General features: G+C 41.8%; 1 protein-coding gene across 1 annotated transcript; it reads left to right on the top strand.

Annotated features, from left to right (window-relative positions):
- Positions 1-1,215: 1,215 nt before the first annotated feature.
- Positions 1,216-3,667, top strand: LOC124796394. Its single transcript, XM_047260569.1, has 2 exons — positions 1,216-1,280; positions 1,977-3,667. The coding sequence occupies exon 2, from the start codon at positions 2,283-2,285 to the stop codon at positions 3,636-3,638; it is 1,356 nt and encodes a 451-aa protein (XP_047116525.1). The 5' UTR covers positions 1,216-1,280; positions 1,977-2,282; the 3' UTR covers positions 3,639-3,667.
- Positions 3,668-15,324: the final 11,657 nt, after the last annotated feature.

Raw genomic sequence — 15,324 nt, forward strand, 5'->3', positions numbered from 1 at the left:
AAACAACGTCGTTCTGACTACCTCAAATCCGTAGAGGGTGGAGAAAAACGCAATGACCAAATTTATCGGAGTCGGAAATTGAAGTCAGTCGATCTCAGTGATGGATGCGATACAATGTCAGGTAAGATTCATGCTTTCGAATGTTCCCTGTGCCACCGCAATCTCCATTCCCATTTCTTGTAATATGGTCGATAAACTAAAAACAGGACAGGTGGGTCATAAACTTTCAAACATATTAAGTATTCACGAATTTTTGTCTCCATGTTTAAAAAATTTAAATAATCATAGCGAGTAACCTTTTAACTACAGTAAACACTACGAAAGTATCATCTGAAACAGGTTTTCCCATTCTAAGTGGATGAACTGCATTTAAGGTCTCTCTACACAACAATTCAGTTTTCCAAGGTTGGTTGTTACTTCGTAGTATATCGACGGTAATAACAGCGTTTTTTTTTTATTTTTTTAACGTAAAAATGTAACTCTTATAGGATCATTAGTCCTATGTGTTCCTGTCTGTAAGACTGATAAGACCCTTTTTTTCTGAGGATCTGGCATGGGTACGTGGGTGAAATTTATGTCTCACACTAAAGTCTGCCGTCCGCTGGTGGACCAAACATTTAAGCTTTTACATCATCGCAATCAAAAGATATGGTTATTTATGGCACGTGATATAATAGATACTTGCCAAACTCACTCATCAAATACCTAGAATCATGAAATTCGCCAAGAAGCAACATTTCACATAAAAAGTAAAGAAAAACATCCGAAAATTTTTAATTTGTAAGTATCAGATATAAAAAATATTTTTTTGCCATTTATTACACTCCGTCTGCCTATCTGCTAAGATTCCTTTTCTCGGGAAAGCGTATAGGAGTCCATTTGAAATTTATGTTAGGAACTAAAGTCTAGGGACCCTTGGCAATGTATATAGACGACATGAAGCATGGCACTGAGTGCCGTTTCGTTTCGAGTCCCCAAGGTCAGCCGGGTCCCCAGGGTCACATGGCGGCTGTCAATGTGACGCTGAGATAACGGTCCGTTTAGGACCTTATCTGGGCAAGCACCCACACCAGCAAAAGGTTGGCGCGTGTACAATTTGTAGTATCAGCGCCCTTTGCCCCATTAGTTATTCGTATCGTTTTTCGCGCTATGTTTGCATAACATGATAATGGTATATAAGGCCTGGGTTTGGTAGTTGATGTACCATGTCGTCTACAGAAGTATCAGCGTCATCTTCTGCATCGTCGTCGTCTGCATCACCTGTGTCAGAACCCACATCCGTAAGTACATTACAGAATAATGGTGTCTTCATTAGTAGATTTGTCCCGACATGTAATTGTAGGGAACCTCCGTAATGCATTAGATGTATTGACTTTGCCTCTACCAATAGTACTGAAGAAAGATATTCTTTTTATTTCCGACGTGAGAAGTTTAATTATGTGTTGGACGGTTCAGGTTAGATAACTCTTTTATATATACTCAATCTGTTAATGTGCCATGATACATGAAATTTTACGAACCGCGGCAGATTGTGGTAAAAAGTTTCGTTTAGAGATGTACAAATCGTTGGATGAGATATGTCATTTAAAAATGTGTAACTTATATGACGATTTATTTCGCCATAATGAGTTCAAAATTTATTTTCGGTTTTTTGAATTATATGGCGCCTTTAGTCCAGTAGCTGGTAACGATGCTGCCATGTTCAAAATATGTGAACGATGTTTGGATAAATGTATTGCATTACAATTTGATGAAAGTCTTACAACAGTGATAAGGGTTATACATCAAAGTTTAATATTTAAATCAAGCATACACCAGTTGGGATACTTCGAACCACCTTGTGCGCAGGAACTGAGAAATTGGTGCAGATTTTGTGCGAATACACCGTTAATCCGTAGTGTGCTATGTGGTGGGTTTATTGATAGTGCTAGTGATTCAGATTGATGATGATGACCTGGTTGTAAATCTGTTTGCAGATTGGTAACCATGGGTGTGATCCTGGAGATGATGACCCTAATATGGACGTTGCTGGAGGCGCATGCAACAACTCCAACTCTGAAGGCTGTGCTGTTTCTGATGAGCAATACACAATCGAAGCTGGAGGACGTCGATGGAGTTTTCGGGACATTATTATCACAGATCCTGAGTTGTTTAATTCAATACAAACACGCTTCGCAAAACTGTTTGTTTGGTTTGAATTCCTTATGCGAATATGTTAAGTCAGTCAAAGGCGGTACTTCACAGATATCATTGTCACCTGATCACAGGAAGAAGTTGACACTATGTGTAGAAGACTTGATTGCGTTGCACAAAGACACCCTGGTGAAATTATCATGTATCGACAACATGGGGAGCACATCCACGTCATCCACGACTGCGTATACTTATCCCGACGATGTCGATGCCGGCTCAGATTTGATCCAGTTATTTCCCCCTGCCTCAAGAAGTCTCAAAGACGAACAAGGGCCATCACAGTCATCTCTGACATCGACTGGCTCAATGTTCTGTTATACTTCTTCGTGTCGAAGGGGCCAGGCAGGGGAAAAGTATGGCTTAGAGGAGCCGATCGGCGACTTACTGGTGTCTCTGAAATTATACAATGGCAAAATAGTGTCGCAGGATCCCTCGCAATATTGGAAGGGCAGGGAGGTGGACATGCTTCTGAATGTGAACAAGAACACAAAAATAATGCAGTTAGTAAACACCCTCATTCGCGAAGGCAACGAATCCCTACAGGGAAGTGGTGCGGTCCTTCGATCGCAGCGAAAAAGATACTTTCCCTACTAATGTCATCTAATTGTATTCCTCCAGAGAATATAACAAATGTTATTCCAATATGTCATCCATTTTACATGCATCTAATTGACCCTAAATTTAAACGCTATTTTGAAATGGGCTTACAGCTATATAAAAAGACTGTGAATGACCTAGACCTGAAAGGATTAGAAAAGATTTTATGTTCCGGATCTGAAAACGATGTTTTTTATGCCAATTGTGATACTACATGGGACTATTATAACACATTAGGTGATTCTGTAGCATGGCTCAATAGGTTACTATTGTTTCAATCAGGAGGGGATACGGATAAAGCTCCTGAGTTTCTAACAAATATTGTGTCCTGGTTTAAGAAAAAAGGACTATATCAATGGACTGAGATTGATAATAATGAAGTTTATATTCCAAATAAGAAACCAAATACCTTGTGTGTAGTTGGTACTCCTAACTCAGGTAAAAACTGGTTCTTTGATTGTATAATATCATTAGCATTAAATGTAGGCCATATAGGCCGATGTAATAACAAAACGAATCAGTTTGCTATGCAAGATGTAGTAGATAGAAGAATTGTTGTCGGTAAAGAGATATCCATTGAGGATGGTGCTCTGGAGGATTTCAAAAAGGTTTGTGAAGGTATTGCATGTAACATACGAGTGAAATATAAAGGTGATGCCATTTTGCGGAGGACGCCAGTTTTCCTGATTAGTAACAGCCAGCTTATTGTTTGTTCCCATCCACACTTTAAAGACATAAGAGCGAAAACCATTCGATGGTCAAAATATGATGAGTTAAAAAATGCTGCTAAAAAACCTTATCCTCTAGCATTTCTTGAGGTATTACAAATGTATGATGTGTCATATTAAGGTGAATAAATTGTAACACCAAATAAAAGAAATATGTCCTTTTATTTGTATATGTAAATACAATTGTATACACTTTGTAATAAATACAAATATTAAATTTATGTCTGTTTTATTTCATATTGTCCTTTATACACAGATGATTCCTCATTCCTTGTTACAGTAGATATGTAAATCATATCAGATACCTGAACATTTGGTACATTTGCTCTAGGATAATGGGTTTCTAAGCCATCATAATATACAGAACATTCTGCAATAACTTCAAACAACATTTGAGTATCTGTATATTTCGTAGTATCACTATTTAAACTACTGGTACTTAAAGTATACATAGGATTTATCCCTCCATGAAGGCTTGGTTGAACATTTGTATCATGAAGTCTAATGTTGTACCCAGAAGAAGCTATATCAGCCTTTTCTATTAAATTATTATAACCAGAGTTTTTTGTATCCGTTACAGGAGTAATAGCTCCTACTAACTGTTCTTCAATTCGCCATGGTCCCAATGAAGTTTTAGAAAAACTATCACATGTCATAAAAGGATTACAGTGCTTATCCCCATTAACTGTGTACCGTTGAGGTACACCTTGAGCAGTACATGTAACAGGAAACATATCAACATTAGATACTTTTGGAACTTTAAGGAAACCTTAAGTTCGATTATAGTCACAGTTAACAATAACGCTTCCTGTACGAGCATCTGCATCTACTTCAGAAACACACGATTGAACACATTTCCAACCCCAGTTATGTAGACATTTTTCTTTTGTACTTGACACACATGCATAATAATATTTCAAATAAATAGGCTGTCCAAATTGATGCGCAGGTACCGTAGTTAAAAAATTATCCTCATCATTTTTGTACCCGTACCATGATTTCCAAATTGGAGGAAAGTTACGTTTATGATCTATAGCAGAAGTTTCCATGGGAGCTGAAGTAACAAATGAAGTAGGCGTTACATTAACACCAGGTATTTTTAAAGTAATATCCACACTAGTTATCATATTCTTGTTTTGATTTAACGTTGCAAGTTCTGTCTCACTTGAATTTGTTGGGAAAGCAATTCTGGGGTTTCGTGCAATTACTTTTGCAGAACAATGCACAATTCTACTACCATCTGGCAATAAGCCAAATTCAGATGGGGTCATATACAGAAATGGTCTATCCACAGGAAATTCAGCTAAAGGGGTCATCATAAATACAGCATTTTCACGAGTAATTGCTTTATAACGTCATATTTAACACTCGCACACTAACTCATCGAAATGAAATGACACGATTTCAGAGACATTACTGGTATCATATGATTTAATGTACATGGTGACCATAATTAAACTTAAACTTTCAAACCGCTGTATAAATAACGCCACTGGTCAGAATGATGTCAAATTGCGAAGAAATATTATCGGAGAAGGGGGAAAACGCATGACAGAAGAAAAATAAATAGATACAAAATGTAGCAATAGATGGCGCTGCAAGCATAATAATTTAATAGTGGTCGACTACAAATGACAAATGAATCATACAACAATGCCTAAGGTGTACGTTTGACGTTAAACAAACTGTACTACACAGTGTGCATGGGTGTGTAGGTGTGATACGGTTAGTTACGTATGCCCATTCTCCACGGTTAGGTCATATCACATTGGATGGGAAAAATCTGTTTATATTTGTCCTGAGGCCAAAAACCACATAAAAAGCATCAGTCAAATACAAATAGGATTATTAATTTCCCTATGACTGGCGCAAAACGTGTTCAATATGCTGTCCACCGTTTTCTAAAAGTTGAAATCGAGAAACAGCATGTTCAACAACTGATCGAAGTGTTTCCGCGATCACATTCAGCGTGTGTGGCGCAATGCGTGCCTTCAATGCAGGTAAGTTTGCAATGGGAACACTGAACCCAACATCTTTCAGATAGCCCCACAGCAAGAAGTCACACGGATTAAGATTAGGTGAAATGGCTGTAGGGAAACGGCGACTGATAATTCTAGCATTTCCGAAATGGCGCATCAGCAGCTGCTTAACTGGATTTGCAATGTGCGGAGGTGCACCATCTTGGATAAAAATGATCCCATCCACACATCCACGCTGTTGGAGAGCTGGACTGACGTGGTTGCGCAAAAGACACTCATTGCGCTTGCTATTGACAGTACAGTACCTGTCTCTTCGAAAAAATATGGCCCTAAGATGAATTATGCCGTAAACCGGCACCACACTGAATTGATACTGGTTGATTTCGGTGTGGATTTTCCGTTGCCCATATTCGACAATTCAGTGTACTGACATATCCTGTCAGATGTAAGTGGGCTTTGTCTGTTCACAAAATCTTCCGTGGCCAATCATTGTCCACTTCCAGGCGAGCAATAAATTCTAAATCGAAGGTCTCTCTTGCTGGCAGGTCAACAGTAAGCAACTCGTGCACATGGGTGATTTTGAATCGATAGCAAAGAAGGATGTTTCGTAGGATTTTAGGCACCGTGCTCACGGGTATGTCCAATAATCGGGCAGTTCGCCATGCACTACATGTTTGCACACCACCACTCGTCTCCTCCTGCACTGCTGTGGCCACTGCTTCCACTGACATCGAATCACTTCGTTTCCTCTCGCTACCAGATTGCACACCAAAAGAACCTGTCTTCTCGAATTTCCGAACCATTTTCTCCAGACCAACGGCAATCATCGGATCAACACCTTTCTTCAAACCTTTAAGTGTCCGGAACTTCTGCAGAGCGACGTGTGCACAGCCATCATTCCTGTTATGCAGCTTTACAAGCAGAGCGCGATCCTCGATTGAAGCAGTCATAGCGACCGTCGCAGACGCGAAAGGAGGAAAATCCGTCTACTCGACGTGTTTATACCAAATTCAATGGATCGTGCGCATGACAGGTGTTCTCGCTTACGTATTCTGAATATACAGCGCCATCTATTGATCAATTTTTACACAAAATTTTTTCTTCTGCCGTACCTTTTCTCCCTTCTCCGATAATATTCCGTTGCAATTTGGCGTCATTCTGACCAGTGGTGCTATTTCTACAGTGTTTTGAATGTTTAACTTTAATTATAATCACTCTGTATATAGTCTGAAGTGGCGAGTGAAAATTTGTACCGAGCTTGGGAGTCGAACGAGGGTCTCCTGCTTACTAGGCAGTTGCGCTAGCCCCTAAACCACTTTGCGCTTCAATTTGCAAAACTAAACGAATTATCCTGGCACGACTCGCTCCTCGATCCGAATTCTCCCTGCCGCTCCAGCCTACTTTAAAATTCCTCCTTACACATGAACGGTAAGCAGGAGACCACGTTCTTTTCCCGGCCTTGGTACAAATTTTCACTCGCCGCTTCATTCTACGTACACAAAATCATATCTGTATGAGACCACTGAACTCTCTCAAATTCTGTTTTAATTTGTTTGAGTTCCTGGCTGGATCTCCCGGTTACGTTTCATGATGAGGTGTTATTCCAGAACACGGACAGTGTCGGCATTTCTGTTCGTGTGTGAGGGAATAATTTAAAGTAGACTGGGGCGGCAGTGAGACTTTGCATCGAGAAGTGAGGTGTGCCAGCCTAATCCGTGTAGATTTCCAAACCGCTGGACAAGGTGGCTTAGTGCCTAGCTCACCGGCCTAGTAAGTAAGAGGAATCGTGTTCGATTCTCAGCCTTGGTACAAATTTTCACTCGCTACTACAGACTGTATAGCCCTACATAAAAACACTGCCGGCCGGTGTGGCCGAGCGGTTCTAGGCACTACAGTCTGGAACCGCGCGACCACTACGGACGCAGGTTCGATACCTGCCTCGGGATGGATGTATGTGGTGTCCTTAGGTTAGTTAGGTTTAAGTAGTTCTAAGTTCTAGGGGACTGATGACCTCAAGAGTTAAGTCCCATAGTGCTCAGAGCCATTTGAACCATAAAGTCACTGATCTAAACTTAGTAATGAACCTTCCGTATACATGTCGGACGTGGTGGTTCATTAGTGAAGAACTTAACTAAGAAAGGGAAAGGTCGCGGTACCGAATCCTAGTTGGATCACAGATGGTTCAGACTTCGTTTCAAAGAGGCCTTCACCTCTCAACGATTGGTTTCCCTGTCTTTTTAGACAAGTGCGAATACGACCCGCGCTCTCAATACATCATTTCGTACTCGCATTAGTCCCATATTTTAATTCTAGCCGTCATTGACATCTGACGTTTTGTTTCTTGCAGAGTCCGCAAAGGCTGATGATAGATAAGTTTCGTAAACAATTTCAGACGATGAACGACGCTTGAAATCCGCGTGCGGTCATCCTGAGATTTTTTCCGTGCTGTTGTACAAGCGTTTGTGGAGCGTCTTCAGCTGATGCCAGGACAGTGGTTTGCGGTGCTGTTATCTTGTTATTGTTGCATCAAATTCTAAATATTATGGTCATTCCAGAAAGTGTTGGTAGCTATGCTATATCGTGCGAAAGTGTGCCATGTCCGTAACTGTAGTAAATATATTCGAAAGCCCACGCCAAACATTATGAAATCAACCGACAGATTGAGACCGCATACGAGGATGGCTCAGGATCAGCGCCTGAAACATTAAGTATTAGATTGGCAGTGCTGCAAGATGGGTCATCCACTATTCACCTTACTCACCAGACCTCAGTTCAAGCGACATCGACGTCATTCCACAGTTGGGGTACCACCGCGTTGTTTGAAAATTGTTTATGCCTGAAGAAACTCAGGCCTCACATTATTTACCTCTACGGGGAGGAAATGTATCGGTGTTTACGAAAGTTGGATAAACTTAGTAGCTGTTGAGTTAGACTGCAATGTGCTTTGTCGTTGTAATTGAGGTGTCGTGATGAAGCTCGTGTCCCAACATTTGCCAAGGTTGTGCACCATATTAATTCTCCTGTCACCAATCGCATCAAGCAAGGTGCGGGCTTGACTCTTCTGCGTGATAGGATTCCTTTTACTCGTCGACGTTCGAATTCTGTTTCCATTGTTTAGTTTCCGTTTAATGGTTGCTTCGAAATTGTCTGATGTCGCGTGGGATTGGTTGGACTGTGCTTCATGGACTCAAGCTGATTGGGAATACAATTCTGTTACTGCTCGATATTTGGTAAGGTTTGGACGTTTCCTCCACTCGCAGTCTTATTTTATATCTCGACGTTCTGTGATAAATCTCACAGAGAAATCTTTTGACCACGCATCCATATCCGTGCTAGAGATGGGTTCAAATTTTGAACCCACAACGAAGAGTTTGTCGGTAGGCGATTTTATTAGTTCAATCAAGTAGGCAGTTTGCAAACTACCTCCTGAGGCTGCAGAGGAGGTTAGGAGGGATGCTTGTCGTGTATTACCTAAGAGTAATGTAACAGCAGCAGAGAGGGTTGCTTTACGCTCTCTGTAAGTTGACCCTGACATTGTTGTTTTACCTGCGGACAAGGGCAATAACACCGTGCTTTAAACAAACAGGATTATGTCTAAGAGATGCAATGTTTGTTATCTGATTCAGCGTATTGCAGGATCGATGCCGACCCACGAAAACTGTTGACAGAAAGACCGATAGGCCCCCGAAGGAAAGTGGTTTGTCGCAGGACACTTTCAAGAATGTTAACACCTTTAGTGCTGTTCCCTCTAGGTTATATCACCTTCCGAAGATACATAAGGAACGGGTTTCTTTCCGTCCTTTAGCGAGCAATATCGGCGCTCCTACCTATCGTGTAGCTAAACATCTTGATTCTCTGTTAAGCCCACACAAGTTGGTCGGTGCGAACATCAAGAAATCAGCTGATTTCTTACTTCATTTGGAGGGAATGCGGTTAGTGAGATTATGCTTGGTGTTAACTAATCTCTTTTGACATGTGTTGACATCCACTTACTTTTTATTCAACGACCAGGTCGTGACGACCAGGCAGATGGAGTTGCAATGGGTAGCCCGTTGTCTCCCGTGATTGCAAATTTGTTTATGGAAGACTTCGAGGAACATGCATTCTACTTCAGATATGTTGATGATACTTCTGTTGTTTGGCCTCATGGTAGGTCGAATCTGAATGCCTCTTTAGAACATCTGAACACGATCCACACGAACATTCGTTTTACGATGGAGGCGGAAGAGGATGTTTGCCTTCCCTTTCTTGACGTTTTGGTTAGGAGAAAGGGTGATGGATCATTGGGTCATACAGTTTACCGGAAACGTACTCACACTGACGTGTATTTCCAGGATGATAGTTGTCACCATCCGGCTCAGCGTGAAAAGGTACTTCGTACCCTGGTTCACAGAGCACATATTATTTCCGGCACTGAGTGTTTGTCAGTTGAGCTGGCCCATCTTGAAGCTACATTTCGTCAGAATAGTTATAGTGAAAGACAGATTGAACGTGCGTTGCGCTATCGACCAACTGCGAATCGGGTGACTGATGATAATACTGAGTTGACATCGAAGTCTACTGCCTTTTTGCCTTACTCAGGAATCCTTTCCTATAAGATGGGTCATATTTTACGGAAATACGGTGTGAAATATGTTTTCCGAACTCCATCTAGAACTGGAGCGCTTTGGGATTCTATTAGGATGATCTTGGTTCTCGTGAGGCGGGCGTGTATCGCATTCCTTGTACCTGTGGCATGGCATACATTGGTCAGACTATCAGGACCGTGGAGGAAAGATGTACTGAGCATGAACGGCACACACGATTACAGCCGCCAAGTAGATCGGCTATTGCCGAACATTGTTTGGGTACTGGTCAACCTATGTTACATAAAAATACCGAGATCTTCGCATGCACGTCCAGGTATTGGGACAGTGCTATTAAAAAGGTGTTGAGATTAAATTAGCGAGCAATCTTTAACCAGAGATGGAGGTTTTTCTTAAAAAAAATCTCTGCATGGTATCCTGCTCTCTTCGTTGTCATAAAACAGAGGGACAGAGTCAATGTTACCTCATCTGCTAGTTCCTGCTCTTTCACTATCGATACATCTAACGTTGGTCATTTTTGGTGGCACTAGTGTTCAGTGTGTGTTTGTTATCTTTCCTTAAATACTCTAAGAACCGAGGTTTTAAATTTACTTGTACATCGCCTGTACGTTGCAGTTAGTGCCTAGGAAAAGGTGGCGTGTACTCCCGCCAAAATATCGGCGGTCATTGTAAATATTGCCTGTCTGAATTCCCGTAAGTTGTTTGATAATGAAAGCGTCTTTCCCACCAGTCTCAGCGACGAGGCACATTTGTTATTAAGGTCAGTGGCTTCTCGGCCTCAATACGCATTTTCTCTGGGCCATCAGTCATCTGACTGGTATGATGCTGACCGCCACAAATTCCTCGTTTATGCCAACCGCTTCATCTCTAAGTAGAACTTTACCCAGCGTCCTCGTTTATATGTTGCATATATTCTAGAATGCTGAAAATTAGATGGGTAGATCACATAACTAATGAGGGGGTATTGAATAGAATTGGGGAGAAGAGGAGTTTGTGGCACAACTTGACAAGAAGAAGGGACCGGTTGGTAGGACATGTTCTGAGGCATCAAGGGATCACAAATTTAGCATTGGAGGGCAGCGTGGAGGGTAAAAATCGTAGAGGGAGACCAAGAGATGAATACACTGAGCAGATTCAGAAGGATGTAGGTTGCAGTAAGTACTGGGAGATGAAGGAGCTTGCACAGGATAGAGTAGCATGGAGAGCTGCATCAAACCAGTCTCAGGACTGAAGACAACAACAACACATTCTAGTCAGTGTCTTCCCTATAGTTTCTAACCTCTACAGCTCCCACAAGTACCACTAAAATGTCTTAAGAGATGTACTACCGTTCTGTTCTTTTTGTTGCTTTTCTGTAGATTCCTGACCTTGGTAATTCTGTGGAAGACCTAATTTCTTACCTCATCAGTCCACGTAATTTTCAAAGTCAAATCTCAAACGCTCTAACTCTCTAGCCTTATGGTTTCACTTCGGTCCACGATTCACTTCATACAGTACCATGCTCTGAACATACATTCTCAGAAATTTCTTGCTCAAATTGAGCTGATGTTTTATGCCAGCAGACTTCTCTTGGTCAGAAAAATCCTCTTTGTCTGTGCTGATCTGCATCTTGTGTTCTTCTATTCGACATATAACCGAATTTTATCGTTTCCAGATACACAGAGCGAGTCAGCCGCCCCTGCCTATGCGTTTTATACAACCTGCAACGCTTTCAAATCCCACGAGCAAGATTTTCATATTTTCTCCCTCGCTATGAGCGAACTGTTAGCCATATAGAAAAAAGGAGCAGGATCTTGTGTAGGAAATTTAATTTAGTAAAATTCTGTATTGGGATACACTTTAACCCAAGGCCAGAGTTCTGGAGTTATTCAAGAAAAAAATTACAAAAGTTACCATCAAACGCATTTTTCTAGAATAACTCCAGACGGTGCCCTCCGTGGACAACGTATCCCAGTGCAAAATTTAAGTACAATTTCCTGCAAAAAGATCCTGTTCATTCTTTTCTGTAATGCTAACAGTTTGCATGTAGCAAGCGAAAGTATATGAAAATCTCGTGGATGGTTTTTGAGGGCGTTGCAGGTTGTATAAAATCCATAAGTAGCGGCACCTGAATGATCAAGTATGTCTTGCTACTGACTTCTGTACGTGCATTATAACAGACAAGAGTTGATTAATAGTTACTTAGAGTGTTGCTCAAAAGATTGGCTAATCCTATTTAATTTATTTGTTTGGCCTAATGAAACGCTGGATTCGGTTTTGTAAATTATTGATGTGTCCATTTAAGAACAAAATGGTTGTCAATGGATTATGGTCATGAAACTTATATAAGTTTGGAATGTGTCTCCGTTGATGACTACAGTAGAATTTTCTCTTCTTCTGCTATTGTGATTTCCACTAATTCCAAACTATATTATCTACTCCTACTGCGAATGATGTTTCTTCTATTATTAAATTGAGGAAACACAATTTCAGTTCAGTTTTAAAACTATTGATTAATATAACTCAACTCTCTATGCTACATACATTTCAAAAAAACAATTATTTTTACTGTATTGGTTGCACAATTTAGTTCTATAAACTCTAACACGGAACGATGCGGATTCTCGTAGGCGCCTGCTTACAGACGCAGAAGTGATGATGATGCCGGCTCTACAGGAACAATACAGCATAGCTCCTCTACTGCATTCAGTGAATCCACTTGCGAGCTCTACTCTTCATTACTAAATTTATTGCTACTACTCCTGCTGGCCGGGATGGCCGAGTGGTTCTAGGCGCTACAGTCTGGAACCTCGCTATCGCTACGGTCGAAGGTTCGAATCCTGCCTCGGGCATGGATGTGTGTGCTATCCTTAGGTTAGTTAGGTTTCAATAGTTCTAAGTTATAGGGGACTGATGACCTTAGAAGATAAGTCCCATAGTGCTCAGAGCCATTTGAACCATTTGAACCTGTTGCTATGTATCAGTATTAGCGTACAACTAACAGTTGCAGATAATCAAATCCACAACATAACGGAGCTGCGCTGAATGCGAGCTTGAGGGGTAAAATAGGCATTACTGTCGTCAACAGCAAGTAAAATGAGTGAATGAAGCAACTTTGTTTCCAAGCAAGACAGAGAACACATAGAGTCAACATTTGCACTGTAGTGCACTATTTTCAGAGCAATACATATGCACCCCCATCTGCGGCTACAAAACAAACGAAACGCAGTAACTCTGTAACGATATGTCGGAGGCCGTGGATCCCACATACCAGAATGTCCGCAGCTCGTAGTCTAGTGGCGAGCGCTGCTGCCTCTGGATCACGTGGTCCCAGGCTCGATTCCCGCCCGGGTTGGGGATTTTCTCTGCCCGGGGACTGAGTGTCTGTGTTCTCCTCATCATTTCATCACCATCATCGGCATCATCTTCATTCGTGACAAGTGGCTAGATTGGACTGGGTTAAAAAATTGTACTGTGTAAAAATTGGGAGTTTGTACTGGCACTGATGACCGCGCAGTTGAGCGCCCCATAAACCAAACATCATCCCACGTGCTAAAATTCAAAAGTTATTCCTGAACAATCCCTGCAAGTTTGCCGGAGAGATCTTTTTTCTTCTTTAAAAAAAGAAAAACTTATGGGAGTTAACTGCTAAGGTCATCAGTCCCTAAGCTTACACACTACTTAACCTAAATTATCCTAAGGACAATCATACACACCCATGCCCGAGGGAGGACTAGAACCTCCACCGGGACCAGCCGCACAGGGTAGAGTTCTGCCTCACCCACTATGTAGGGTACTGCACCCTTACGAGATATGTCTGACGAATTTCTCGAGCTTGTACACCACCCTGTCATTTACATTCTAACTCAACTCCTTCTGTCACTCATCAGTGATGAAATGAAATGTCGTGTGGCTACGGCCTCCCGTCGGGTAGACCGTTCACCTGGTGCAGGTCTTTCGAGTTGACGCCACTTAGGCGACCTGCGCGTCGATGGGGATGAAATGATGATGAGTAGGACAACACAACACCCAGTCCGTGAGCGGAGAAAATCTCCGATCCAGCCGGGAATCGAACCCGGGACCTTAGGATTGACATTCCGTCACGCTGACCACTCAGCTACCGGGACCGGACACTCATCAGTGATGACATAGATTATCTGACCTCACGCAGTGCCCGTTCACAGAATTTTGTCTGAAACCTTAAGTGAAAGTTATGGAACAATGAAAGAGTATTTGCCGGTACTGTATTCCTAGTTATTGAGAGTTGTATCATTTTAATGCGGCTGGACGTTTGTTGCTACCCATTAGCTGAGAGTTTTTTTTTTTTTTTTTTTTTTTTTAAAGACAATCTTTTGTTCTGAACTCTTCTATGAAACACTGCTATGAGTTTTTATGTTCTGGAAGGTTATATATTCATAATTTGATGCACAACTCAATGTGATGTTTTTGACCTTATGCGACACTGTCCTACGCCGCTGCTCCTGAGTCGGCTGCAGGTGGTCTAGCACGAAACGACTTCGGCGGGTAATGCAGTATAGAGGGACGGCACGCCCCTCCATTACGGGCGGCAGGCAATCGAAAACCGTTTAACTAAATGTATACCCGCCCACGGGAAAGCTCCGCCTCTACGTGATAATGAAACGGATATTTCCGAAGGCTGCGCTTAGAGGGCGATCCGTAAGAAAGGAGGGGAGCTAGCAATTATTGGTGAAACACGTTACAGTCGGAAATCGAATGCACAAGAAGAAGGAGGTGGAGGAGGAAGGACGAAGGACAGAGCCGATGAGAACGGCTGGCGCGGGAGCTGCATCTCAGATAGGCCAGTCTCCGGTATCGGCCTCCACACGGCTGCAGAAAACGCCGTCGCCGCCCAAGTTTTAGACGTTCCTCCACGAAAATCTTGTCCACTCTACTAAATTCATATAGCTCTGTTGCATTCCGCACTGTAGCACTCCGTTCATTCATATTTCAGCAGGGTTCGCCCAATACACTTAGTTTATGTAATAACGTACATTTAGCTCTGTGTGACAAGAAACATACTACGCAGCACATTTCATTTAGGCCCATAAATCAACTGCTACATGTGCTATGATAGGTCACAATAATGAATACACAAAACAATCAGAATCTAGAAGAAATAATCAGGCACTAAGAACAAGATCAGTGATTTCCCGAGGATTTAATTTTGTCTCCATTCCTCGCTAATACATTCGCGTTGGATTTCCACGTTATGCGTCTGCTATATACTTACAAAGACAGCCA

The sequence above is a fragment of the Schistocerca piceifrons genome, chromosome 1, assembly GCF_021461385.2.
Source record: "Schistocerca piceifrons isolate TAMUIC-IGC-003096 chromosome 1, iqSchPice1.1, whole genome shotgun sequence".
Lineage (NCBI taxonomy): Eukaryota > Metazoa > Arthropoda > Insecta > Orthoptera > Acrididae > Schistocerca > Schistocerca piceifrons.

Excerpts from the sequence above, each read along its gene's own strand:
- LOC124796394 (XM_047260569.1), top strand. The coding sequence starts at position 2,283 with ATGTGTAGAAGACTTGATTGCGTTGCACAAAGACACCCTGGTGAAATT.